This window comes from Tiliqua scincoides, chromosome 3 (genome assembly GCF_035046505.1).
Source record: "Tiliqua scincoides isolate rTilSci1 chromosome 3, rTilSci1.hap2, whole genome shotgun sequence".
In the NCBI taxonomy this organism is placed as follows: Eukaryota; Metazoa; Chordata; class Lepidosauria; order Squamata; family Scincidae; genus Tiliqua; species Tiliqua scincoides.
This window is the reverse complement of record NC_089823.1, coordinates 170,744,839-170,771,875: the sequence shown is the minus strand read 5'-3', so window position 1 is coordinate 170,771,875 and position 27,037 is coordinate 170,744,839. Positions and strand designations below refer to the sequence as shown.

General features: G+C 42.2%; 2 protein-coding genes across 6 annotated transcripts in view; one reads left to right on the top strand and one right to left on the bottom strand.

Annotated features, from left to right (window-relative positions):
* INSYN2A (inhibitory synaptic factor 2A) overlaps window positions 1-11,057 on the bottom strand; it is a 43,471-nt gene extending 32,414 nt beyond the window's left edge. The window contains exon 1 of the mRNA XM_066622664.1: window positions 9,862-11,057. Coding sequence (XP_066478761.1) covers window positions 9,862-11,057 — 1,196 coding nt within the window. The remainder of the gene's footprint in view (window positions 1-9,861) is intronic.
* DOCK1 (dedicator of cytokinesis 1) overlaps window positions 1-27,037 on the top strand; it is a 484,421-nt gene that overhangs the window by 201,445 nt on the left and 255,939 nt on the right. The gene's annotated exons all lie outside the window — the stretch shown is intronic.

Genomic DNA, 27,037 nt, shown 5'->3' with positions numbered 1-27,037 from the left:
AAGCTGACACAGACCCCAAGCCTATGTAGGTCTACTCAGAAGTAAGCTCCATTTGAATCAATGGGGCTTACTCCCAGGAAAGTGTGGAAAGAATTGCAGCCACATACAGCAAGATTACAACTCACCCCAAAGTAGATGGGGGCTGCTCACATGCACACACCCAACATGCAGATGCCACCCCTGTTCCCCCCAGGCAAGACAGATGGATGCAGGCTAGGGCATTTGGACACCCCCCCACCCGGAGCAAGCTGGCTTCTTCCTTCCCAAGCAGCCTTGACCAATCCCAGGATGCCCAGGGCAAGGGATACACTGGGAAATGTAGTCCTTGGGGCAAGGTTGCACATGGAGGGAGCTCCATGATGAGATGCAGCACCTCTGCCTGCCCAGCCAGCCTTCTCTCCCACCTCCCTGCACCATGTTTCACATGCGCTCCCAGCCTCAGGCTGCCCTACCCACCTCGTTCACAGCTGCAGAAAAGCAGCAAGTCAGGAGGCAGTATGTGCAGCAGAGCAGAGCAGCCCAGCCCAGCCCCTCTCCCCGAGATGCCTGGCGATGCCCCTGGAGGCTAGCCATGCCTCACTAGGGAGGTAGGACGCACAGATTGAATACCTCAGCCTTAAGGGATGGGGCGATGGCGAAGGCAGCGAAGCAATTGTCATGATCGTGCTGCTGCCAGGGACAAAAGAGCTTTTTCTTACTTATCCCTGACAGCACTGGCCCTTGTGAGGGTACAGGGAGCCCGCTGGCCACTCTGCAGGGCTCCCCAAGCCTTAGAAAAGCTAAAAATAGTGATTGGGACCCACATTTGATTTAGCATCGCTGCTTCGCCCCTTTCCCGCAAGCACTTACAGCGGTTCCCAAACTCCCAGAGAGTTTGGAAACTCTGGTCTAGCTAGTGATACCTAGCTGGTTTTGTGATACTGGTACTGCAAGAACTTTTGGTTAAGTACTGTTTTGGAATGTGACTATTGAAGAGAGAATGCTGGCAGGAAGAGTAAAGCCACAAAGGGCGCAATCCTAACCAACTTTCCAGCACTGGCATAGCTGTGCCACAGCACATAGTGGGGTATGTGCTGCATCCTGCAGTTGGGGGGCAGTCATGGAGGCCTCCTCAAGGTAGGGCAATGTTTGTTCACTCACCTTGGAGTTATATTGCCCTTCTGTCAGTGCTGGAAAATTGTTCAGGATTGTGGGCAAAGTTGAATAAAAACATTCTGTATCCCTTTTACAATGTGAGGCTGAGCTGAAAACTTTATTTCTTAAACCCATATCACTATACCAGGAATAGAATATAGGTTTGAATAAACTCTGTGCCTACTTCCTGGCTAAGCCATCTAGTTTTCCTTATGTGATATTCTCATATCTTCACATAAATGTCCATCCTCTCACCACCTGAACCCCATTTTTCTGCAGCGTGGAAGCCATTGACTAGTTGCCTGTATAGACTAGTTCACTGGGTTTCAGGAGATCCATTTTCACACTGACTTGTTTGCCAAGAAATCATGAACATCTGTTGTAGAATTTCTAGGTAGTTTAGAAGATTCTGGGAATGGTGGTAAGGTACATGGTTGGTTCATTTTGGTCCTCACTGTTGTTTGCCTCACTATTGTCTGCAATTGTATGAACTGAGAGAGTGTATGAGAAATCACCCATGCATTGCACATGATGAGCTGTGGGGGCCAAGCTATCTTTCAGGCAAGTTCATCTATAGTTAATTAACCTCTCATTGAAGTCCGTTAGTAGGCTTTCAGGAAATTGCATGATTACATGGGATACAGCTTGAAACTCATAGGTCTAGTTTGGCACGTTCTGGTTTTCTCCCAAACAAGAATGAACCTTTGTCTTTCGAAACTCTTCTTATGAAGAACATATACCCATAATATTTTTTTTTTATTTTTAAATGCAGTCTAGAAACATGATATCTATCACAAAATGTATCAATTATTTTATACCAAAATATCTCTCTTTGCAAAGTGTCTTCAGGTAACAATACCGTCCATACATATATCTTTACTGTCTTTCTGCATCTTTACAAAACAAACTTGTAAAAGTTTAAAAAAGCTAAATACACCATATATACTACTTGAGTATAAACTGATCTCATAGATAAGTCAAGGGCAAGTTTGGAACCAAAAGTCCAAACATTTCCTATAGCATATAATGGATAAGTTGAGTTTGGGGGAGGTTATTGCCTCTATGGAGGCAACTCCAGCAGAGCTATGTCACTGGAAGTACCATTCCATGTAGGCTTATTCCCTCCCTTCAGTCTAACCAGGCTGGTGTAGTTTAAGCCACATTGTTTGGTTGCAGCTACACCAGCCTGGTTAGATTGCAATAAGCCTGTAAGCTTAAACAGCATCTTAAGCTTCTTACACCTATCCAGGCAGGTGTAGCTGGAACCAAACTTGAGGCTGCTTAACCAGGCTGGTGTAGCTGCAAACATACTACATGCAGTTCAGAAAATGAAGGTGAGTACTTCTGTAATCTTTCTCCCGCTTCCTTTTCCCCCCTTTAAACTCGGAGTTGCTCTAAAAGCAAGGGCACAATCCTAACCAGGTCTACTCAGAAGTAAGTCCTATTTTGTTCAATGGGGCTTACTCTCAGGAAAATGTGGTTAGGATTGCAGCCCAAGTTTGTTACCAGATTTACAGGCATAATCACAGGTCTAATATAACCTCTGAAAGTCAGTTTCGAATACAACCTTATTGTGGCAAATGTGTACAATTCATTTGCTAGCGCTAGTTGTCTTACATATAAAATGGACATGGCATTATAAAAAGAAACAGAGTGAGTTAAAAAAATCTACTCACATGATTCATAGGCATATTTATGTGCATTCTCTTTATTCATAAGAACCAGAGATCCATAACTTTTGGCTGAACGTGACAGCCAACCAAATGTGTGCTTATCAAGATCCCATCATAGAAAAGGGCAATGTCTTGTCTGAAGTTATATGTCAACCTTAGCATGATTGGGGGTATGTATAAAATCCTGCCCTCTTTTAACCTCTGAGTTTGGAGGAAAGGAATGAGGGCCAAATCCATCCAACTTTCCAGCCTTGGTGTAATCGTGTCAATGGGGTGTTCTTTGCATCCTGTGGTGGGAGGGTAGTTATGGAGGCCTCTACAGGATCATTTGTTCCCTTGCCTAGGGTCTGCATTGCAGCTTCACCAGCACTGGAAAGTTGGGTAAGATTGGGCCCTGAAGCTTTTGTTGCACTGAGAACTCAGAAAGCAGTGAGAAGACTTCCATTTTGGGGGTCTCCCTTCCACTTTCTCTAAGCTCAGGAAGAGAAAGGAAGATTTCATTGTTAAATGAGTGATTATATGAGTCAAGGGCCCACAAATGTGCTCACTACTAGCAGTTCTTTCAGTCCAGTGACAGTGTATCATCAGGGATCGTTTTCATTTTATACTGGTTACTGTTGCTGCTTGTGCATACTCTTTATCCATCTTGGCAACTCCTGTTCCTCTTAAAGCACAGTTGTGTATACAACTAGATGTTTCTCAAGCTTGGGGTGTTCTTAATTTGCTGATTCTAGGTCCCCCTTCCCAAGAAAAACCCAATCCCAACCTTCTTTTCCATAGGTGACTGTGAATTATTATTATTTTATTAATTTATACCCTGCCTTTTTGCCCAAAGGGCACACAAGGTGGCTTACAAACAATTTAAAATACAACATTAAAAACAATCATTAAAACAATTTACAATATTAAAAAATCTAAAAAACAAACAAACCCCGTGGATTCTCATATTAAAAAAGCAAGAACGCCAGCTAGCCTGTCAACAATTAAAAGCTTTTTGAAATAAAAGGTCTTCAGTCCATGCCAAAATGTTAGCAGTTCTCAATTCTAAGAGGAGGGTATTCCACAGTTCAGGGGCCACCACCGAGAAGGCCCTCTTCCTGGCCGCTGCGCCTCTCACATCTTAGTGGCAGCACAGTCAAAAGGGCTCCACCAGATGATCTAAGAGCACGGGCAGGATTGTAGGGAAGGAGGCGGTCCCTCAAATACCCCGGACCTGAGCCGTAAAGGGCTTTAAAAGTCAAAACTAGCACCTTGAATTGGGCCCGGAACAGAACTGGCAGCCAGTGTAGCCACCGAAGCAACGGCTCGACAGAGTCAAACCGACGTGCCCCAGCAACCACACGAGCAGCCGCGTTCCGTACTAGTTGTAATTTCCGGACCGTCTTCAAAGGCAGCACCACGTAGAGCACATTGCAATAATCTAATCTAGATGTCACTAGGGCATGGGTTACTGTGGCCAGGTCCGCACAGCTCAGGTACAGTCGCAGCTGGCAAATCAGCCGAAGCTGAGCAAAGGCTCCCCTGGCCACAGCCGCCACTTGGGACTCCAGGAGCAGCTGTGAATCCAGGAGAACCCCCAAGCTGAGGACCTGCTCCTTCAGAGGGAGTGCAACCCCATTCAGAGTAGGCCGATAGTCCAGTACCTGAGCTGTGGATTTCCAAACCAAGAACACCTCTGTCTTATCCGGATTTAATTTCAGCTTGTTCGCCCACATCCAGCCCCTAACCGCCTCCAGACAGCGATCCAGGACCCCAACCGCCTCCTCAGAATCAAGGGGAAAGGAGAGATAAAGCTGGGTGTCATCAGCATACTGATGGCAACCCACTCCAAACCCCCGGATGACCTCTCCCAGCGGCTTCATGTAGATGTTAAAAATCATGGGGGATAAGATGGAACCCTGTGGCACCCCAAACCTAAGAGGTTGGGGTGCCAAACAGGCATCCCCCAGCACCACCTTCTGGGATCTGTCAGCTAGGAAGGAGCGGAACCACTTCAAAACACTCCAAGCCCCAACCCGGCCAGCCAAACCAGAAGGACACCATGGTTGTTGGTGTCGAAAGCTGCCGAGAGGTCCAGCAGGACTAACAGGGTTGCACTCCCCCTGTCCATCCCCCGGCGAAGGTCATCCACCAAGTGACCAAGGCAGTCTCCGTCCCGAACCCCGACCTGAAGCCAGATTGGAATGGGTCCAGAATTAAACATTAGGCATAGGCATACACAAATGAAGCCTTGCAGGATTTTGAAATTGAGGTACTAATTCAAGTGGAATATAACAGGACCTTGCTCACCTACTTTTCAATGCACACATGAGGAAACATAATTAGATCAGCTTTCTTTACTGTTCTTTCTGATCTCCTTTCAAATCAAGTGGAGCTGACAATCCCACAAATTCATTGTGGGATTGATGACGTTTTTCTGCCTGAAAGTTCTTGTGTGCTGCAGGTTGGAAGGTTCTATCTGCCTAAGGATATTCTCCTTTCCTAGAACTTCATGTCCTCCTGGACGGCTGGGGCTGCTCCACTATTTGAGCACCTAAGTTTTAACATTTTGTCCAGCAGGAAAGATGGGGAGGAGAAAACCAGCAAGTTGCCAATAGGAAAAGGAAATACATGTTTAAAATATATTTTACCACTGAACATTCTAGGAGAAAAGACTAATGGGCAGACTTTTCTTTTGGGAGTAATGACAAAAGACCAATTTACCTTGGTCTTGGTGATTCACTTTGGGCTTCCTGTTTGTTACATAACTAGGAACTTGCTTTGTAGAGAGTCAAGCCATTAGTGTTCAGTATTGTCTACGCTGAGTGGTAGCAACTTTCTGGAATTTTAGAAAAGAGGGTCTTTTCCAGGCCTACTGTAGATGCCAGGGTTTGAATTCTACACCTGCTGCATACAAAGAGTGTGTGTGTGTGTGTGTGTGTGTGTGTGTGTGTGAGTGAGAGAGAGAGAGAGAGAGAGAGAGAGAGACCACTCAGCTGCTCTTCCTTTAAGAAACACTCAAGCTATATTGGCATTGTCATCTTACCACTACCATTTTCTCATATCATAATAACGTTCACACTTGACAGTGATCAATACTATGTAATTCAAACTCTATAAATTTTGCTTATTGTTGTAAACAGTATTGGCAGGTATTACTTTGTTCTTTACAATAATGGAAAATGCTCGTGGGACTATAAGATTTTAATAACTACTTGGAAAAGCTCTCCCTGGTTGAATTATATTGTTGCATTTACCATCTTCCACTGCTGTGTTAACAATTAAGGTGAATTTGGCCTTAGAGCCCAATCCTTTCCAATTTTCCAGTGCCATTGTAGCCGTGCCAATGGGGGTGTGCACTGCATCATGTGATGGGGAGGCAGAGGCCTCCTCAAGGTATGGGAACATTTGTTCCCTTACCTCAGGGCTGCATTACGGCTACACCGGTGCTGGAAAGTTGGATAGGGGCCCTTAGGGCCCAATCCTATCCAACTTTCCAGCATTGGTGCTACCATCTGGCACTGCACTGCACAACTGCACTGGCACTGGCAAATTGGATAGGATTGGGCCCTTGGTTAGCTACTATGGAAAAAAAAAAATAACACTTCCTAGTATACACTTTCCCTCCCAAGTGGTAAAATGCACTTTAATCCTTGTGAACTTATTATATAAGAGAAATACATAAGTTTTAATGTTTTTAGTGTAGATAAACATTGATAAAGGCTCCATTGATAAACATTGATAAAGCTATAAACATATAGCTCCAAGGAATAGTGAGCAGATTCCATGAATTCTTCTGTAAATTCTAATGGAGTATATTCTTGCAGTACAGAACCACAGTGTATTGGGGGTTGCATAACAATATAAGAAGCATAAGTTTTAGTTTTTTTATCAACTGGTCAACATGTCTAGTGGTAACATCTCCCATTTGCCCATTTCACATTAAAACGTGATGTGCCCTAGTGTAGTGCTACACAAAGGGTCTCAAAGACAGCCAGAATGCTAACAGGCAGTTGGAACTTCCTGCTTCCTGTCAGCATACTCTTTAGTCTCCCTCCTCCAGTTTACTGGATGGCTGCTTTTCATATTCCTCTCCTAGTATTATATAATAAACTGCAAAGGAACATGAGAAGCACCCATCTGGAATGCTGGAGGAGAAAGTCTAATAGCCCAATCCTGAACCTGGTGTTGTCCAGAGGAGCAGTGGTGCCAAAATGGTGACAGCTGCATATTGAGGGCACTGAGACTACTACAGGGGTCTCCTTACCTCAGGTAACACTGCTGCAGCATCAATGGGTCTCCTTAGCTCTGTGCCTGCATTTGAGTGGGGAGACTCATGTTGGGTCGGCTGGCTCAGGAGGGGATTCAAGATTCTACGGCAGACTCTGCTAACACCTCCACTGCTCTTGCAAACCTGATCTTCATCTTCCTTCGTTTTTCCTCTGCCCCATTCCACCCACTTCCTGCCTTCCCAAGTCCCCAAAATACTCACTGCTGGAAGAGCACTGGCCAGCCGCACGATGCTGGTGCGATGCCCAGCGCCTGCTGGCATTGGCCCAGCACCAACACTTTCTCCACCCCTGGTTCCATGCACGTGCTTTACAGCATGCTTGTGACACTTAGAGACAACAGTAATGTGTGTACCACCAGTGATAGAGCCCTCAGGATCGGACTCTAAGAGATGAAGACTAAGACAATGCTAACAGGAAGCAGGAAGCCTTCAACTTTCTGTTAGGGTTCTGGCTGTCTACCTCCTTGGTAGTTCCAGCTGACTGCTTCTCACGTTCCTCTTCTAGCATTCTATAACAGGCTTCAAAGGAAGCAACAGGAATGCTTGGTGCCACAGTAAGTATAAGATTCCCTTTTATCCATGGTTTCGGTATCTGCAAGGAATTGGGTGCAGAGGAACGTATCTCCCATGGATACAGGGGAAACACCTGTACTCACTTAGATGAACTAATGGTCTGATTCAGTGTCAGGTCAAACAGCCTCCTAGAACTGAAATATATAATATTTAAATATTGTACATATAATAATGCTTATGTAACTGCTGGGACAGGTTTTTGCAAAACCTACTTGAGGGAGTTCTTCATTTTCACTGCATGAGGGAAGTTTAGATTTATTTTTCTGTTATATCTGGTGGTGTTGGCAAATGCATTCTGGCAATTTTAAATTTTCACTGAATTCTTGCTGTATCTAGAGTAAGAGCTGTTCTGTGGGCCTCAAAAACTTGCTCAATGACAAATGCATAATTACTTCATTACAACTTAAAATCAAAAGATAATCAGTTACATTTAAGGAGTCATCATGATTACAGCATAACTAAACAGAAGTTTCAGACTAACTTGCTGATCATTAGAGTGCCTGGATGTGCAAAAGAGATGCATTCAACTCTGAAAATCAAGGTTTTAAATGAAGCAAACTGCTAGAGTTCCTAATTTGAGATGTTATAGCTTATTTAACTGTGATTAGGTTTCTGTTCTAAAAGATTCACCTGTGAGGCTTAAATCTATCTTCTATATTGTTCTGCTGAATTTAAAATTGTAGGTCAGCTATTCAGTATTCTATCTTCTATATTGTTCTGCTGAATTTAAAATTGTAGGTCAGCTATTCAGTAAACCACAGTCTAAGAAAGATGTTGAGCACTATAGTTAGAGATTAAGTGGTGTTTAAATTCTTTGTTGGTCTTAACAGTGGCCAAAGAAAAATCACCATTGTGATTTCCCCAAGCAACATGACACACTGCTGTGGAATTCAACATCACCAATTAAAAAACATGCATTGTTGTATTGTATTTATGTAGTATACCCAAAAAGAATATTCACAATTAAGCAGTTGGAAGCGGGAAAGCTTTGTTGGAAATTGTGTAATGTGACCTAAACCCTAGAGAGACGTGGTGGCCGAAAAATTTAAATAAATGCTGTAAAGGTCTTGGGCCAAGTACTATTTTGTGAAAATGTTAATGACTTTATTCTAGGGAACAATCTGCTCCCATGTTTATAAATGCTAAATTTCCTTAATGTACTTTTTATTCAAGGGCTGATTTGGGTGAGAACCACATACAAAGTACATAGTGATAATTTCAGAGCAAAGTAAAGAATCAGTGAAAGAATGTTTACTGGGATAGGGGAAACCAGGGCTATGCAAAGCATTCAGAAAGTATGGAGGTGTTTGAAACATACAATCATTAATTGAAAAGTAAGTGTGTGTGTGTGTGTGTGTGTGTGTGTGTGTGTGTGTGTGAGAGAGAGAGAGAGAGAGAGAGAGAGAGAGAGAGAGAGAGAGAGGCTGCAACCACTGAATTAACTGGCAAATGAAGACAATTCATTTTTAAAGGGGTAAAGGCAGAGAACATGTGTGAAATGCCAAAAGCACAAAAGTTACAATTATCAGATAAAGATTTAATTAACTGAGTCTGAGTAAATAGCTGTGCTTGTACAAATAGTTCTGAGCAACACTTTTATATAAAACTGTGGAACAAGAAAGGAACGCATGCATGCACGTTTAAAATACTCTATGCATTCCAGTCCAGTGATGCTGTATATTTTAGATACTTCTGCTGAATGCTTTCCTGTAACTTACAGTACTAATCTGTTTTAAAACAATAAAACAAAAAATTTCTTGGATAACTGAATAATACTGATATTTGTTTTCAGAAGACCCGTTATATATGTGATATTTAACACTAGTATTAGTTTGGAAGCAATTCTGTTATTGAAAGCATGCTTATTTTAGGAGTACAGCTGTACTAGAAGCAAATATAGAAAAAATGAAAAAATAGACTGAAGGTCATTTTGCAGCATTAGTACATTACTGTCAGTCTAGGCACTGAATTATGTATTGCAGGTATGGTGAATCAGGTACAATTATTTCATGAAAGTAATACAGCAAGATGATGATGCATATGCAGTTAAATGTACTTTTAGAGCAGTTCTAAAACATTTGTAGTAAAAATTTAAGAACACAAACATGTAATTGGAACTGTAAACTACTTAGTGAAATTCTGTTCTGTTCATTTTAGTAAATGTAATGATCATGGACATTAAGAAGGAATACCAGAAAGAGAAACGCTTACCCTTCTCGATGAGCTTCTCCTTTTTCCAGCTCCTGAATAACCCCCAACAAGACCTTTATGGTTTCCTGACTTGAGCTGATCAAGTTCTCCATCATCTGTAGCTGTGCTTTCAAGTCTACCACTTCTGTGTGAGGCACAATTTGTTGGCATCCTTCACTCACAGCAACTGCTGTCTGACAAGGCTGATTTCCTTCCATAGGTGAAACATGTATCTGAAAGGTCTGTTCATTACATTCGGTTGATTGGCACTGTGCCTGTGTCGAACAGGCCTGAGCTGCACTTACTGCTTGTGATTGCAGACCATTAAGATGCACTGTTCTTTTTTTGTCCTCCTTGGTTGGGCACAGAGACCACTCATTCCCTGCTGCAGAATTTTGCAGGTCAGTCTGTGAGACGTGTGAACCAGATGCAGGCAAGTAGACAGAAGCTACTTCTGTCTTAAACACTTTTCCATGGATGGATGGATGAGCTTCCTCATTCCCCAATGGCCCTGTGTGGTGTTTTGCTTTGTCATCCAGCTGGTAATCAGGCTCTTCTAAAACAGAAGCTGCTGAGTTTTGAAGAGAAGGAGATTCTTTAGTACAGCTGTGCAAATCAGTGCTTCTACATGTCTCTGAACAGTTGTCACTAGAAGGCTGTTCTATTGCATTCATGCGTTCATTAGTATGTGAAATAAACTCAGCTGTCACAAATCCAGTGACTTTCTTACTACAGTGAGCAGCCTCCCCTGAGATTTTGCTGTCTTTATCTTTAACATCTATTAGGAATCCATTGTTTTGAGTTGGAAAAGTGTCAACAGAAGCTATGCTTTTAATGATACTCCCCTTTTTCCGGTCCAAAGGGAATGTCTGGTAACACTTTTTAAGTTCAGGTGAAGTCTGAACTCCAGTACTCTTAGTTACATTAGGGATTGATCTCCGGGCAGGCACTGTCATATATTTCCGGTAAGCTGCTCTGTAAGAGATGGATTTGGATTCCTTTTTGTCTGTCTGCTGCAGCGTAGAGAGCTGTTTGTCCCTCTGCTCATTCTGGGCCTCACAGATGTCTTTGAATCTCACCTGCAGGGCTTTGTTTCTTTTCTTGATCTGCCGGTTGGGATCCAGAGCGTATTTCATCTCTAAGGCAAGTGACGTTGCTGGATCAACTTCGCTTTCAGAGGCTGTAAGCAAGCACTTGCTGGGTTCCTTACTCACCATGGTTCCTGTATTCAAAAACAGTTTTTAGGAAGAGTTTTATTACACTAAATAGGTGTGCTTAGTATCCCATACTTAAAAAAAATATATGTTTAGAATCTCTTGTTTGCTTGGAAAAGCAATATATTCCCATGTGGTTCAGCAAGTGTGATCTCGTTGTAAACGTTGGACTTTTATCTGGGAAATGTCAATTCAAATTTTAATTTGGCTGAAATGGTTGGCAACCTTCAGTCTCGAAAGACTATGGTATAAGCCTACAGCACCCGGTACTCCCCGGCGGTCTCCCACCCAAGTACTAACCAGGCCTGACTAATTTGGCTGAGCTTTGGATGTAATTAAACGATGAGTGACCTTAGGATGAGGATGAACTTAGCATTTATTCACTTTTTTTAGGCTTTCAAATTACTTTTCATGTCTTTTCGTAGTAATCTTTACAACCACCCCTTAAGGTCTGTCTTATGTTTTATTTTATTTTTCTAGAAATATAAAAGCAGTTCATAATAATAAAATCAGATTGATAAGTGGATCTTGTTACCCTCACAGTGATAGATCTGGAGTATCAGGAGTTGCTGCCTTTCTCCACCAGAATGGTGGTGGCAGCAAAGGGGGATACCAGGAACTAGATGTTTTCCAGAAAACAGCAGTCTAACAGATGTTCTTTCTTCCATTGTTGGTGCCGCAAGTAGAGGCCCTAAGGGACTAAGTAAAAAATGAAGTAATTTTCCCAGGCCTCTTGCTGGTCTTGGTGGTGGCAAACCTTGGGAGCAGATGTTTTCCCAAGTGTGTTAAAGATTGGATAAATTGTTGGATTGGAACTGGAGGGAATTCACAAGGCATTACGAAGAGAAAGATGATGACATAGGGCTATGTAAACTACCCAGACCTTTTTGGGAGAAGGGCAGGCCAAAAATGTACTTTATTATTATAATGGCTGCTATTTTCATTTTTACTGAAATAAAATTCCCTCAGGGAGCTCGAGATGGCATACATAGTTTCACCCCCATCATTGTTATATTGTGATAACAATCTTGCAAGGTAGGTTAAGTTGTGAGATAGTGACTAACCCAAGGTAATTCAGTGTGAGTTTCATTGGCTGAGGATGTGGATACTGATCTTCCTGGTTGTATTCTGACACTATCTACTACCCCACATTGGTTCTAATAAATAACTAAATTAAACTGCAGCAGGTGGGTTCAGACAGTACTGATACCTACCCTATGAGGAGCAGCGTGTCTATACATGTCTCCCACAAACATCTCTAGCTCTACCCCACATAGTTATATGGAGGACAACATACTGACTTCACTATAATATGTGATTTAAATATATCTATTTAAATTCCAAGTTTAAAGGCAGTTCAGACTTGTGTGTGTGCGCGCGCACCAAATCTATGTGGCAATAGAATGGTATACCAGGTGGGGGGAGATGTGGGCATGCATGCTTCTCATGCAGTGCGTGCCAGAATTATTCAAACTGGGATTAGGTAATAAACCACTGGATTGCAAATGGGCGGGGGGGGGAGAGACTAAAAATGAGATGGCAACTTGCATAAAATGACCTAATGAGATCATGGCAGAAGTGACATTAGAACAGGAAGTGTACTGAATCATAATCGTAGCGCTATATTTGATCTCATTTTATAAAACCACACCCTTTGGGATGCTTTCAAGCATGTTGCTGTCCTCACAAAAAATACCATAAATGCAGAAGGATCCATGCATGGTATTTTCCCTGGTGTTGAATGGATTGGGTGCGTCCTTCTTATGCATACGGGTTGTGTCCTAAGAACACCACTGAAATCACTGGTACAAGTTTGTCATGACAAAATAGTCTATTATTTTCTGCATAACTTATGCTGCAATCCTGTGCGTACTTTCATGAGAGTGTAAGCCCCTTTGAAGAAAGTGGAACTTACTAAGAATAGACAAGCATAGGACAAGCTTGGGCAACCCAATCCTAAAGACAGCAGCACCACGGTGGCTACTGCTGCATCCTGTGGCCCGGGGCAGTCGCTGGATGTCTTCTCAGGGGAAGGGTCTTTTGACCCCTTCCCCCAGGGAAAGCCCCAAGCCCTGCACTGGGGCTTCTGAAGACTGCGCCAGCTGTTTTGGTGTGTTTTGAGAGACTCCGTGTTGGGCCCTCTGGCCTGACACCGAGTTCAGGATCCAGCAGAGCAGCGTTCCCACCCCAGTTCCTCCCCCATACTGCCCTCCCACCACTCTGTCCTGCTCTTTCCCCACCCCCAAGGCCCTCACTGCCACTCGTTGCTCTTACCTAACTCTGGGCAGTGTCCAGTCAGTGCTTGGCTCAATGCTGACTTGGTGCAGGGTGTCATGGGCATGCCTTATGGCATGTTTGCAATACCCAGCGTTAGCACTCGATGTCAGCACTGGTGCAGTTCAGGATTGGGCCCTTAGTATTAGTAATAACGTTCTTATAGCACAATCCTGCGCATGTCTTATCCAGAACTACATTTTATTGGGTTTGATGGGGCTCACTCCCAGAAAAGTATGTTTAGGATTACAGCCTTAGAATACATTATGTCACTATGAGTATAAAAGTGATGCAAGTGCATGGGAGCCATTGAATCAGGTCAGATGTGAATCAGATTATATATCTGTAATATGGAAATAACTAGTTGCATGCTGGGAGGAGGGGTAGTTATGAATACTATAACAACACTGTTGTGTATTGTTGAAGTTTTATTCAGGTTCCACCATGTCAAAGCATAGTGTCGAGGTTGTTTTTCTCGCTATGAAGTGATTACATAATGACTGTGTAACATTTTTCTTGTACACACTTTTTCTGTTCAGTCATGACATGGGTTGGTTGTGTAAGGCATCATATTGACAAAAATAATTTTGGGGAATGTGTGATGCTTGGGCAATCATTTCTTTTTTTATTCTTTTAAGATCTTTTTTGCATTTCCTGTAAAGAAAGCTAATAATTCTAGAAGTATGCTGCTTATTAATTGCTTCCATGGCAATGGAGCCATCTAAATTTATTTGGTTTTAAATGCCAAACAATCAGCATTTTTAGAGAAAAAAATTATCTAGCTATGTTCAGTTATTTGTACAAAACCATATTTTTCACATAATCAAATTTCAGTAAGAAAATCTTAATTATAAATAGCAAAATCTGGAACCTTGCACTGTGTTTAATATTCATATAGTGTTCAATTATTGAAAGTAGCTAAGTTGATGCAGGTTGGATGCTCTGCCCTGCTCAGGGAATACTTGAAGGGTCACACCTTAGTTTTATTATGCTGCCTCACAGCTGTGTTATACACATGGTGAAGTTTATTTGATTGCTGAAGTAAGGGGAAAAAAGCTGATTTGGGAGGAACAGTGCCAGGTTGTATGAGACGACAGTTTGGTCATGTTTGATTTTTTTTATCTATTATTTACAATGCTTGTGTGGGATGTACAATGAGAAAAATTATAGCTGAAATTTACTAAGCCATTCTAATTCTACTGCATAATATAGTTTTGAAATAAAAGTGAATAGGTATAGTTCAGATGGAATGGCCACTTTTTTGCCTTTATTTTTTCATTTCTCTAAGAACAGGGCTTTAGAAATAAATACAAACAAATAGGATCTATGCTTAGAAAAATCTAACCGTGTCAAGCCAAGATCTAGACAAAGGATTTTCGCAAAGGTGTGAACACACACGGAAGGCAGGAAGGAGTGGAGTTCATATACATTGTGCTCCTGCTTCCTTTGTCTAAGTTAAGCAGCAGTGTAGGAATGTACAGAGGAAAGAAGGTAAGCTTGCCTATGATGAAATAAGAAAGGTGAACACACTCCTCTTTTTAACAGGAATAAGTCACTAAAGGGGAAGGGGAGGAAAATCAAGTGATCTTAAGTTCATCATCCCTGTTTAAGCAATCCGAGAAGTGCTTGATTACAGCCTCTTAAAGTTGATCCAGCAACTTTATTTGCCTTGAAGATGAAATACACATTGAATCCCAACCAACACATCAAGCAAATACATTCAAAAGGTTTAGGATTCACAAGCTTTATTTATTTTTGCCAATCTTTTCATCCTGAAGGAGGGCTTCCAAAGACAAACTCATAATTTATTTTTCCTTAGTAAGTTGGTATTTGCATGCATTGTCTGTCTTTGCCTAGCCACAGCTATGGTCAGTCAATAGGAGCTCTACCTGCTTTCAGGCTCTGTAATATCAGTTTTGTAAAATACACACATTCAGTTTGACAACCATCTATTAAATAAGTATTTTTCTACCATGTTGTGATTTTTTATGGAAGAAACTTACTGTACTTTTTATAGTTAGCATCAAAAGATCATTGCATTCTTGTGAAAGTTTTAAATATCTCCATTTTGTGCAAGGTGGGGCCAAAGGTCCAAAGATTTTCCAGCAGTATCTTGAATTTACACTTTTCTAAATACATCTGGAACTCAAGCTATGACCTGAATCTGACAAAAACTGTGAAGATACATTATCCATATGCTAAGAATTTTGGACAAATGAGCATTTTGTGTCTTGTGTAGCAAAAGTGAGCATGGAACTTTTGCTATGTCCTGTTTTAATCATAGACAGGCAGAACCTGTGTACAAAGGAAAACAGTGCACAAGGCTTCAACAGTCACTTTCTCCTCATGGTTTTGTTTGGGGGTGGAGCTATCGAAGAATTGCACACCTAAAATATCCTCTGAAAATGCCCATGACCACAAGGTAATTGAAAACTTATTTACACGTCTTGTAATTTTTTTTACTAAATAATTGTAGTAAAATTATTTAAGAGAGAAGAAAATGAACTGTTTTTGACTTACAGTCAGTTCTCTTTATATGCAAAATCACTATCTGAGAATTCGCTTATCCACAAAGGGCAGCATTGCTACCTTTCCTCATTATCTGTGTCTCTGTTCTCATTTTCTGCTATGCAGAAACCTTCCAGAGGCTACAGGAACCTTCAAGAATGGCACATCTGACCAGTGCGAAGCCCTTTAAAATGGTCAGTAGAAGTTTCTGCCGGTCCTAAAGGGGTCTGCGCTAGTTGTGGGAGCCATTCTGAAGGTCCCTGCAGCCTCTGGAAAGTCTCTGCAGCATTCAGAGATCTGTTGGCATTTCCTGCTGCTCTCTGCTGGCTTCCTTGAGGGTCTCTGTTGGATTCTTCTAATGGCAAGGAAAGCACCCGTTCCTACTATCAGGTGACTATTAATAGGATCAGTAGTTTATCTGCGAATTCGCTATCCGCTAGGGTTTCCAGGAACCGAACCCTAGCAGATAATGAGAACTGACTGTATTAGAAGGTGTTCCTCATTATCTATGGGGGTTGCATTCCAGGAACCCATACAGATAAGGAAACCCACTGATAATGAAATCCATGGGTTTTGGGAGCCCCCAAACCCTCCGAACCTGACCACAACCATGCTCTGGTCAGGTCCAGAGGCCCTTCTATGGGCCATGGAGGCTACGTGGACTTCCCGACCCTTTGAAAGACTTTTGAAGCATCCAGAGGGCAGAAAATCACAACTTCCAGTTTTGGGCTGAAAACCAGAAGTCATGCTTTTTGGTCTTCTGGAGGCCTTACAAGGCCTTTTGAGGATCAGGGAAGCAGTGTGCAGCCTCCCTGGCCCTCAGAAGGGCCTCTAGACCTGACTGGAGCACAGGTCTGGTCAGGTTTGGTGGCCGCCCCGGCACAGGTTTGGAATCTGGAGGTATTCAAATCCGTGGGTACTGAACCCAGGGATATGGAGGGCAGCCTGTACTAACCACAGTGATTTTCAACCACTGTGCTCTGGCACATTTGTGTGCTGCAAATGGTCTGCAGGTGTGCTGTGGGAGTTTGTGGGTCATTTGTTAGTAGGACCATTGGGGATGTGAGTCCCCTCTCCCCCACTGGCAGTGCAGTGTGCCTTGTCAATTGTCCAAAAACTGATGGTGTGCCTTGACAAGTTTAGCACCTCGTCAGTGGGCTGTGAGATGGGAAAGGTTGAAAATCGTTGTCTTTGCATACATTGCCAAACTTGTTCAAGAGATTTTTCTAAAATATTCATATACGTATTGTTCTGATTTTACTTGGACAACTTATCCCACTGTATTCCATGGATTCAGGATAAGTTTCAACATAAACTTAGTTTACTTTCACAATAACTCTGTAACATGAGATAGCTGGGGGTGGGGGCTCTCATGTGCCCTTTCACCATGAAAATGGATATATTTAAGATTTCAGTGAGAATGTCCAAGTTGCACAAAAGAAATTTGAGCATCAGTTTGTTTATTCCTTCTGCATACTGTTGTTTTTGCATGAATTGTTTTCACAAGTGAATAAAAGCTTATACTGTGCTTAGTCATGCGCTACAAAGTAAAGAATAATACAGTTATACAAACTGATGAAAAATGTTAAATAAGCAATTCACTCATTATGGGAAATCGGTAGCTCAACTTTGTGATTTCTACTGTGAGAGAATCTCATGGAATGCCCTTCTATGAGTTTCTTAATATTTTATAGGGTCATTTTTGTGTTACTTGAGTCCTTTTTGTTAGTTACTTGAGTCTCTCTCTCTCTCTCTCTCAATTATTAAGCTTTACATTATTAACAGCAGGGAAAACAATATGCAACAGACAGCACAATCCTAGTCCTGAGTAGTGCCAGGTCATTGATGGTTGCGCTGGCTTAGGGTGTAGGAAAAATACCATAAAATGCTTTGCAACATCCTGGGAATAAGTAGTGCTGGTGAGAAGGCCCGCGCTGCTCTGCTAGCATTAGATCCAGAAGGAGCACCCAACAGATAAGCTCCCACCAGGCAGCAAGGGGTGGGGGGAGGGGGTGGAGGAGGATGAGAACAGCGTGGATAAGGTCCAGAAGGGGGTGGGACTGGTGGCGCTGGCACATGCCAAATTCTGTTCCCCCTCCCAGACTTGGAAGCCCAACATGAGGCAGCTCAGACTTGCACCAGTGATTTTGCTGGTGCAGATCCAAACAGCCAAATTGATTTGGCAGGGGCTTTACCCAGGATAAGGGGATGCATGTCCCCTTATCTCAAGGAGGCCTCTAGTCTGCTCCTTCCCAGTGCTGGATACAATGTGGGCCGAGCAGCCCCACTGAACCAGCGCTGGTTAGGATTGGGTTGTGAAGTTGCAATTCCACTCACATTTTCCTGGGAGTAAGTATCATTTAACTTAGTGGGGCTTAATTCTGAGTAGGCAGGCATAAGATTGTACTGTAAAGCTACACAAGAATATCAAGTTAAATATATTTAATTCCCACTTAGTGCCCAAATATCACTGTTTTGGGTCAGGTACAAAATTAATATAGTTCCCTCCATTTCTTCTTCCCACAAAAGGCCAAATTTGAAAACTGAAAGATTTGTGCTCTTTTAGCTTCTTTGGATCCTTTTTGTTTAAGGTTCCTCTGTTTCTCATTAGCTGATTTATAGCTAGACATAGCATTATGTTATACAGTGTATGTATATTACTTATACACATGTGAGTAACAGATACTTTTTAAGATACTGTTTCTTGTTCCAAGAATTTAGTGTCTGTACTTCTGTGAACACTAGAGACAGAGGTCTGCTATGTCTCTGTTTCAAGTTATAAGTCCTAGAGTTTGCTGCCCAAATTCTCTATCTCACAAGATCTGTACACCTCACATAGATACAGAGAGAAATGAATTTTTATAGTTGCTTTAACATATTCAAGCACAATCTACAATTTAGCCTCAGTTTTATGTCTTCATGGGAAAGGGCTTGCAGTCCAGGTTGGGGTGCCCTGAACCTCCAGATCCAAATAGTTGTTTTCATTCCTGGGCCCCTTTCCCCATAAATTCCAATAAAACTGAAATACATTTAACTAAGTTGCAAGTTGCACTTAACATTTGTATAGATTAAATATTTAGTGATTTAATGAAATAGTGGCCACTTGCAGAGAATGTCCCAGAGTTATGGGATATCCAGTGGTGTCACTAGGGGGTTGCAGGCAGCACCAGATGATTATACCACTACCAGGCAAAATTTTTAAAATCTTGGCATATTCATACAACAAATCATGTTGTATATCATTCGATGCATATTCTCATGCAGAATGCAGTGGAACAAACCATATTGAAATATCTCTATTCTATCAAATGTTGTAGCCAAAAAGCCAACAGGGGGTGGGGCGATGGTGCATCACCATGGTCACCGCTCAGGGCGTTGCTCCGCCCACTGCATGGGAAGAGGTACATCATGGGGTTGATGCACTGGTGTCCCACACTGGGTGATGCACATCCTAGTGACACCACTGGGGATGTCTCTGTAACTCCTTTAAGTTTTTAAAATGTTGCATGTGCCTTCTTATTTAAGAAGCAGAAGTTAAAAGGTCAGTATTTGAAACTTGCATGTTGTTTGGCTTACTGATTTACCAAAAGATTCAGCTTCAAAGTTTTACTGTGCATTTTGCCATGCAGTTTATCAGCAAAACAAAAATCAAAATCCCAGAAATGGATTTCATGGGCTTCTTTCATTACAGAGATCACAGAGTCCTGCTAGATCAGATGAAGGGTCTATCTAACCCACCATCCTGTTTTCCCATAGTGGCCAAATTAATGGCCCTGGGAAGTCCACAGGCAGGACATGTAGGCAATAGCCTACACCCCCTCTCCAAAATTGGAATTCAGTAGAACCCACATACCTTCATCACTGAGGGATTGTGAGGCTGGAGACGAAAGATTCCACATCTCATTATCAGCCCCTTTCGCCATCCTGCCACTCACCTAAAATGTAACACATATGGCATTAATGATTTGTTGTTGCTTTTTTTTTTTAAACAATCCATTATATTGTGCTACAATCTTCTTTGAAGGTCTGAACTTAACCTGAATGCATATATAGTTTTTAAAACCCCATAGATGTTCCATATTTTTGAAAATAATGCACAACACAACTGAATGAATGTATCTGCATAACAAAGCAATAAAATTAGCTCTGTGCATTTACTGTTTGAACAAATTCAAGATGGCAGTTAAGTCATCTTTAGCTGCTATTCTGAAAGATATGTTAGAATATGAAATGAAAATAACATAGGAATTAAACTAGCCTTTTACAAGCTATATGAAATACATGTTGTAATTAGAGTTGAAATCAGTATTCGGGGGAGGGGGGATGAATGCAGTCTGCCCACCAGTTTTCCGTACACAACCACTTGTCCATAGCTTTGCATGGCACTTTGCAAATGTTTTATACATTTGCATTTATTTTGTGACTTGTAACTTTCACTTCATAAAATGGCAATTGAATATATGTTGCTGTTTGAAATCATTGTGGATGTTGGTAAACTAATTGTATATGATTACATATCTAAAAATATATGATTTTTCCAAGCAGAAATCAATTTTATGGCATGCTTTCCTGAAAACCTGTAGCATACTTTTGAGTCACTATCCTTGTTTCATCATTATTAGAAACTATATTTAATTTTATGCTTCAGCCAGTAACTAAGTTACTGTCAATTTCTATAAACATAGATTTATATGGAATCAGGATGGTTTCTTTTTTCTCCCCTCCCCCCCAAAGAAAAGGACCTTAGCACTATCAGACAGTAATCCATATGTTAATCATCTTCTGTTTGCAGTAGGTAAAAGGGACAGCCAACCACTCAAGGACTGATAGACTTTCAAGTGGAACCTGCTGGGTAACAGCTGGCTAACTTAAGTAGAACAGATTGACTTCTTGCATTTCACCTACAATCAAGGGGTTTAATAAAAATGACTTGTTTTTTTATGGTTATCTCATACAACGCAAACCATTACAGCCAAGATAAAATGTAAGGTTACTTTGTTTTTTTAAAGAAGATATTAAACATGTACTACAAAAAGTTTAGAAAAAAACACAACTTATTTTACAATGCAATTCTATGCATCTATTCAGAAGCAAATTTCACTGCATTCAGTGGGGCTTACTCCCAAGAAAGTGTGCACAGAGAAAGAGAACTCTCTTTTTCAAGGATAGGTCAGGGTATGAATCCAGGGTGGAAACAATTTGTCCTCCAGAGTGAGGACTGAATCACAATGGATCTGGAGAGTTAACTACTGATGAGCCTGATCCCAAAATGTTAATGGTTCAACTTTCTGCCTAGAATTCCTGATTGCTTTTGCTAGTTTTAAGTGCAGCTCTCTCTGTCTCTTCCAAGGGAAAAAAGAAAATCACTCTGATTTCTGCTATGTTGAACACACAAAAATCAATGCAAGCTAAATGTAAAAACCAAATTGGTTTTAAAAAAAAACTTTAAAAAAAGGTGTTTGGTCACTGTTCCACAAGGGTAATGTAGAACCTTACCTTACTGGAGAAACAAACAGTACATTACAACCTTGCTTTGTGAAGTACTTTCCATAAGTGCTATTGGAAAGCATACTTTAGAAGTATATAGCAGATGCAGATAGATTCAGGCTAGGACCACTCTTCTTAAATAAAATTTGAATCAAAATGAACAACTGATGGTAAGACAAAACTGCAGGGAAGTTAGCTTGTATGATGACTTTCTGAAGACTGGAGACATGATAAACAGAGAAGAGTTAATGACAAGCTAAGAATATATTTTATTCAAGTATCAGTGTTCCAAGTCAGCAAGAGATTTAAGGGTCTCTAGTCTCATCACACATTTGGTCTAGATAGGGGTGTTCTGGCAAGTGGTCACTATGGATCTGGAAAGATCATTTGTTTCACACTCTGTGGTAATCATTTGATGATATAGCTCTTTCAGTGGGTTTCAGGGTCCAATCCTATCTGAATTTACAGTTCCAATGCAGTCCCAAGATAAGGGAACAAATGTTCCCTTACCTTTAGGATACCTCCGTGACTGCTCTCTCTCTCTCCCCCCCCCCCCCCAGAATGCAGTGCATACCCTGTTGGCACAGCTGCCTCAGTGCTGGAAGGATGGATAAGACTGGGACCAAAATGAAGTCAAGAGAATTACCAGCTGTTTCTGTGTTAGGAAAAAAAAATTATTGTGGAGTATGTTCATTTTGTTATGGCGTGGATATCTAAATACATGAACTCTGAATTGGCCTGTATTATTTTGAGTATTAGGCAGAATTTGTACCCTTAATCCAATTAAACTTCACCCACGGCTAAATGTGAACAATACAGCTTATGATACCATATCCAATATCCCAAGTTCCATTACTCCAAACTGGAAAGCTACTTTCCATTATTTTCAACCTTGTCCTGTCTCCATGGAAACTAGAAGACCAGAAATTATACATAGAATGGTACTTTTGCCCTTTGTTAAGGATTCAAATAGCCTGTAACTGCATCTTCTGTAGATGAGCAATTTATCACAGAGACAAAAAAAATGTGGTTTAAGAGAGACTTTAAAAAAAACACCCTTTTTATTAATTGATGATAGAGTTGTACATCTGCAAAATGTGAACTTGAACAGTGTTCAGAAAAATGAGACAATGTCCATGTGGAAGTCTTTGATGATAGGCACTTTCCTTCTCCCATCGCACTGATAGAATATGAACATCAAGTGAGAAAATTCTGAAGTTCTCCATTTTGTCAGCATATAAAACCTTCTTACCAAATGTGTAGTATTTTACCTGAAAACATCGTCTATGCATTAACAGAAACTGCCTGCCTAAGGCCATAGGCATCAAAATCACGTCAGTCAGTTAGTATCATTCCATACATGGCTTTTTATGCATACTGAACTGTATTATGTACAAATCCAAGGACATAAATGAAGCATGGATCAAAGACACTTCCGTACCTGTGCACTTCTAAAGACAAAATCAAGTTGATGCACTCAGTTTAAGATGTAGTTCACACTGATTCAGTGTTCTACATTAACATGACTTCTGTAGCAGTCATTCAATATGCATTTTGATGCTACAGAAGCCATTTTTGCTGTGCATTTGAAAACCTTTGAACTGTTTTTTATAACATTTGTGACAGTTAAGTGGTCCACAGAGTAATAAATGTTGAGACTAAATAAGAATTTGGTCCCAAATATAGATAACTTTTTCAGTCCAACTACTTCATAAGTGGTCAGTGAATATACAGTATCAATTTAACTTCTAATGGCTAAATAGAAGGGAGGAGTAGGGAGGAGGGGTTTAGATTCGTTAGGCACTGGGGAACGTTTTGGGACAAGCGGGGCCTGTACAAGAGGGACGGGCTCCATTTGAACCAGAATGGAACCAGACTGCTGGCGCATAACATTAAAAAGGTGGCAGAGCAGCTTTTAAACTGATCCCTGGGGGAAGGCCGACAGGAGCCGAGGGGCATCCGGTTCGGGACTCCTCATCCCTATGGGATGAGGATGGGGAAGTTAGAGAACAACAAGACAAAGGCAGGGTAGGAGAAGAAATTGGGAAAGGTAGGGTGATGGGATGTGATAGACGGTTTGGCACAATGAGAGGATGCGGGGACAAAGGAGCAAATAAGCAGCCCATCCTGGGGCATTCCGTGTATAAATGCTTTTATGCGAATGCCCGAAGTCTACGAGCAAAGGTGGGAGAACTGGAATGTCTGGTGACAAGGGAAAATATTGACATAGTGGGCATAACGGAAACCTGGTGGAATGCGGAGAATCAGTGGGATACCGCAATCCCGGGCTATAAACTCTACAGGAGGGACAGGCAGGGGCGTGTTGGAGGTGGGGTGGCCCTTTATGTTAAGGAAGGGATAGAATCCAGCAAAGTAGAGATTGAAGGTGGGTCCGACTCCACCGTAGAATCTCTGTGGGTTAAATTACCAGGCTTGTGCAGCGATGTAATACTGGGGGCATGCTATTGTCCTCCAGACCAGAAATCTGATGGGGACCTTGAAATGAGGAAACAGATCAGGGAGGTGACAAGGAGGGACAGGGTTGTAATCATGGGGGACTTCAATTATCCTCATATTGACTGGGTCAATTTGTGTTCTGGTCGCGATAAGGAAACCGGATTTCTTGACGTGCTAAATGACTGTGGCTTAGAACAGCTAGTCACGGAGCCCACCAGAGGACAGGTGACTCTGGATTTAATATTGTGCGGTACGCAGGACCTGGTTAGAGATGTAAACGTTACTGAGCCATTGGGGAACAGTGATCATGCTGCGATCCGTTTTGACGTGCACGTTGGGGGAAGAATACCAGGCAAATCTCTAACAAAAACCCTTGACTTCCGACGAGCGGACTTCCCTCAAATGAGGAGGCTGGTTAGAAGGAGGTTGAAAGGGAGGGTAAAAAGAGTCCAATCTCTCCAGAGTGCATGGAGACTGCTTAAAACAACAGTAATAGAGGCCCAGCAGAGGTGTATACCGCAAAGAAAGAAGGGTTCCACTAAATCCAGGAGGGTGCCCGCATGGCTAACCAGCCAAGTTAGAGAGGCTGTGAAGGGCAAGGAAGCTTCCTTCCGTAAATGGAAGTCTTGCCCTAATGAGGAGAATAAAAAGGAACATAAACTGTGGCAAAAGAAATGTAAGAAGGTGATATGGGAGGCCAAGAGAGACTATGAGGAACGCATGGCCAGCAACATTAAGGGGAATAATAAAAGCTTCTTCAAATATGTTAGAAGCAGGAAACCCGCCAGAGAAGCGGTTGGCCCTCTGGATGGCGAGGGAGGGAAAGGGGAGATAAAAGGAGACTTAGAGATGGCAGAGAAATTAAATGAGTTCTTTGCATCTGTCTTCACGGCAGAAGATCTCGGGCAGATACCGCTGCCCGAACGGCCCCTCCTGACCGAGGAGTTAAGTCAGCTAGAGGTTAAAAGAGAAGATGTTTCAGACCTCATTGATAAATTAAAGATCAATAAGTCACCGGGCCCTGATGGCATACACCCAAGGGTTATTAAGGAATTGAAGAATGAAGTTGCAGACCTCTTGACTAAGGTATGCAACTTGTCCCTCAAAACGGCCATGGTGCCAGAAGATTGGAGGATAGCAAATGTCACGCCTATTTTTAAAAAGGGAAAGAGGGGGGACCCGGGAAACTATAGGCTGGTCAACCTAACATCCATACCGGGTAAGATGGTGGAATGCCTCATCAAAGATAGGATCTCAAAACACATAGACGAACAGGCCTTGCTGAGGGAGAGTCAGCATGGCTTCTGTAAGGGTAAGTCTTGCCTCACGAACCTTATAGAATTCTTTGAAAAGGTCAACAGGCATGTGGATGCGGGAGAACCTGTGGACATTATATATCTGGACTTTCAGAAGGCGTTTGACACGGTCCCTCACCAAAGGCTACTGAAAAAACTCCACAATCAGGGAATTAGAGGACAGGTCCTCTCGTGGATTGAGAACTGGTTGGAGGCCAGGAAGCAGAGAGTGGGTGTCAATGGGCAATTTTCACAATGGAGAGAGGTGAAAAGCTGTGTGCCCCAAGGATCTGTCCTGGGACCGGTGCTTTTCAACCTCTTCATAAATGACCTGGAGACAGGGTTGAGCAGTGAAGTGGCTAAGTTTGCAGACGACACCAAACTTTTCCGAGTGGTAAAGACCAGAAGTGATTGTGAGGAGCTCCAGAAGGATCTCTCCAGACTGGTAGAATGGGCAGCAAAATGGCAGATGTGCTTCAATGTCAGTAAGTGTAAAGTCATGCACATTGGGGCAAAAAATCAAAACTTTAGATATAGGCTGATGGGTTCTGAGCTGTCTGTGACAGATCAGGAGAGAGATCTTGGGGTGGTGGTGGACAGGTCGATGAAAGTGTCGACCCAATGTGCGGCGGCAGTGAAGAAGGCCAATTCTATGCTTGGGATCGTTAGGAAGGGTATTGAGAACAAAACGGCTAGTATTATAATGCCGTTGTACAAATCTATGGTAAGGCCACACCTGGAGTATTGTGTCCAGTTCTGGTCGCCGCATCTCAAAAAAGACATAGTGGAACTGGAGAAGGTGCAAAAGAGAGCGACTAAGATGATTATGGGGCTGGGGCACCTTCCTTACGAGGAAAGGCTACGGCGTTTGGGCCTCTTCAGCCTAGAAAAGAGACGCTTGAGGGGGGACATGATTGAGACATACAAAATTATGCAGGGAATGGACAGAGTGGATAGGGAGATGCTCTTTACACTCACATAATACCAGAACCAGGGGACATCCACTAAAATTGAGTGTTGGGCGGGTTAGGACAGACAAAAGAAAATATTTCTTTACTCAGCGTGTGGTCGGTCTGTGGAACTCCTTGCCACAGGATGTGGTGCTGGCGTCTAGCCTAGACGCCTTTAAAAGGGGATTGGACGAGTTTCTGGAGGAAAAATCCATTATGGGGTACAAGCCATGTTGTGTATGCGCAACCTCCTGATTTTAGAAATGGGTTAAGTCAGAATGCCAGATGTAGGGGAGGGCACCAGGATGAGGTCTCTTGTTATCTGGTGTGCTCCCTGGGACATTTGGTGGGCCGCTGTGAGATACAGGAAGCTGGACTAGATGGGCCTATGGCCTGATCCAGTGGGGCTGTTCTTATGTTCTTAATAGAGATGTCTCTCTATTAACATAAGTCAATCTATTGATCAATCATTTATTGGTTCAATTTTTAAAGTTTCTTGGGTTGTATTTCTATCTCATCCTTTTGAATCACCAGAGTTGCAAATCATTATCCAGAATAGGCCCAAATCCTAACCATCTTTCCAGCACTGGCATAGCTGTGCCAATGGGACCTACACTGCATCCTGCAGTTGAGTGGTACTCAAGGAGGCCTCTTCAAAGTAAGGGAATGTTTTTTCCCTTTTCTCAGAGCTGCATTGCCTTTATGTCGGTGCTGGAAAGTGGGTTAGGATTGTGCCCATAGTGACAGATGCTGTTATACCAGCACAATCTGTAGCATTACTCTGGTAAAGTTCATACACTCGGACTACCATATCTGCAGATCTACAGAGTCAGTTAACCATGTATCGGAGTCAGTTATTTCAGTTACCTTAGTTTTTGTTTAGCAGCGCTGGAGATTCTTCCCTAAAATGTTCTTGCTGAACTGACGAGCAAAGTTCAGGCAACCAGACTGCACACTAGAGGGAGACTAATTGAATGCTAACAGCAAGTGCTTCCTGTTAACGTTCAATTAG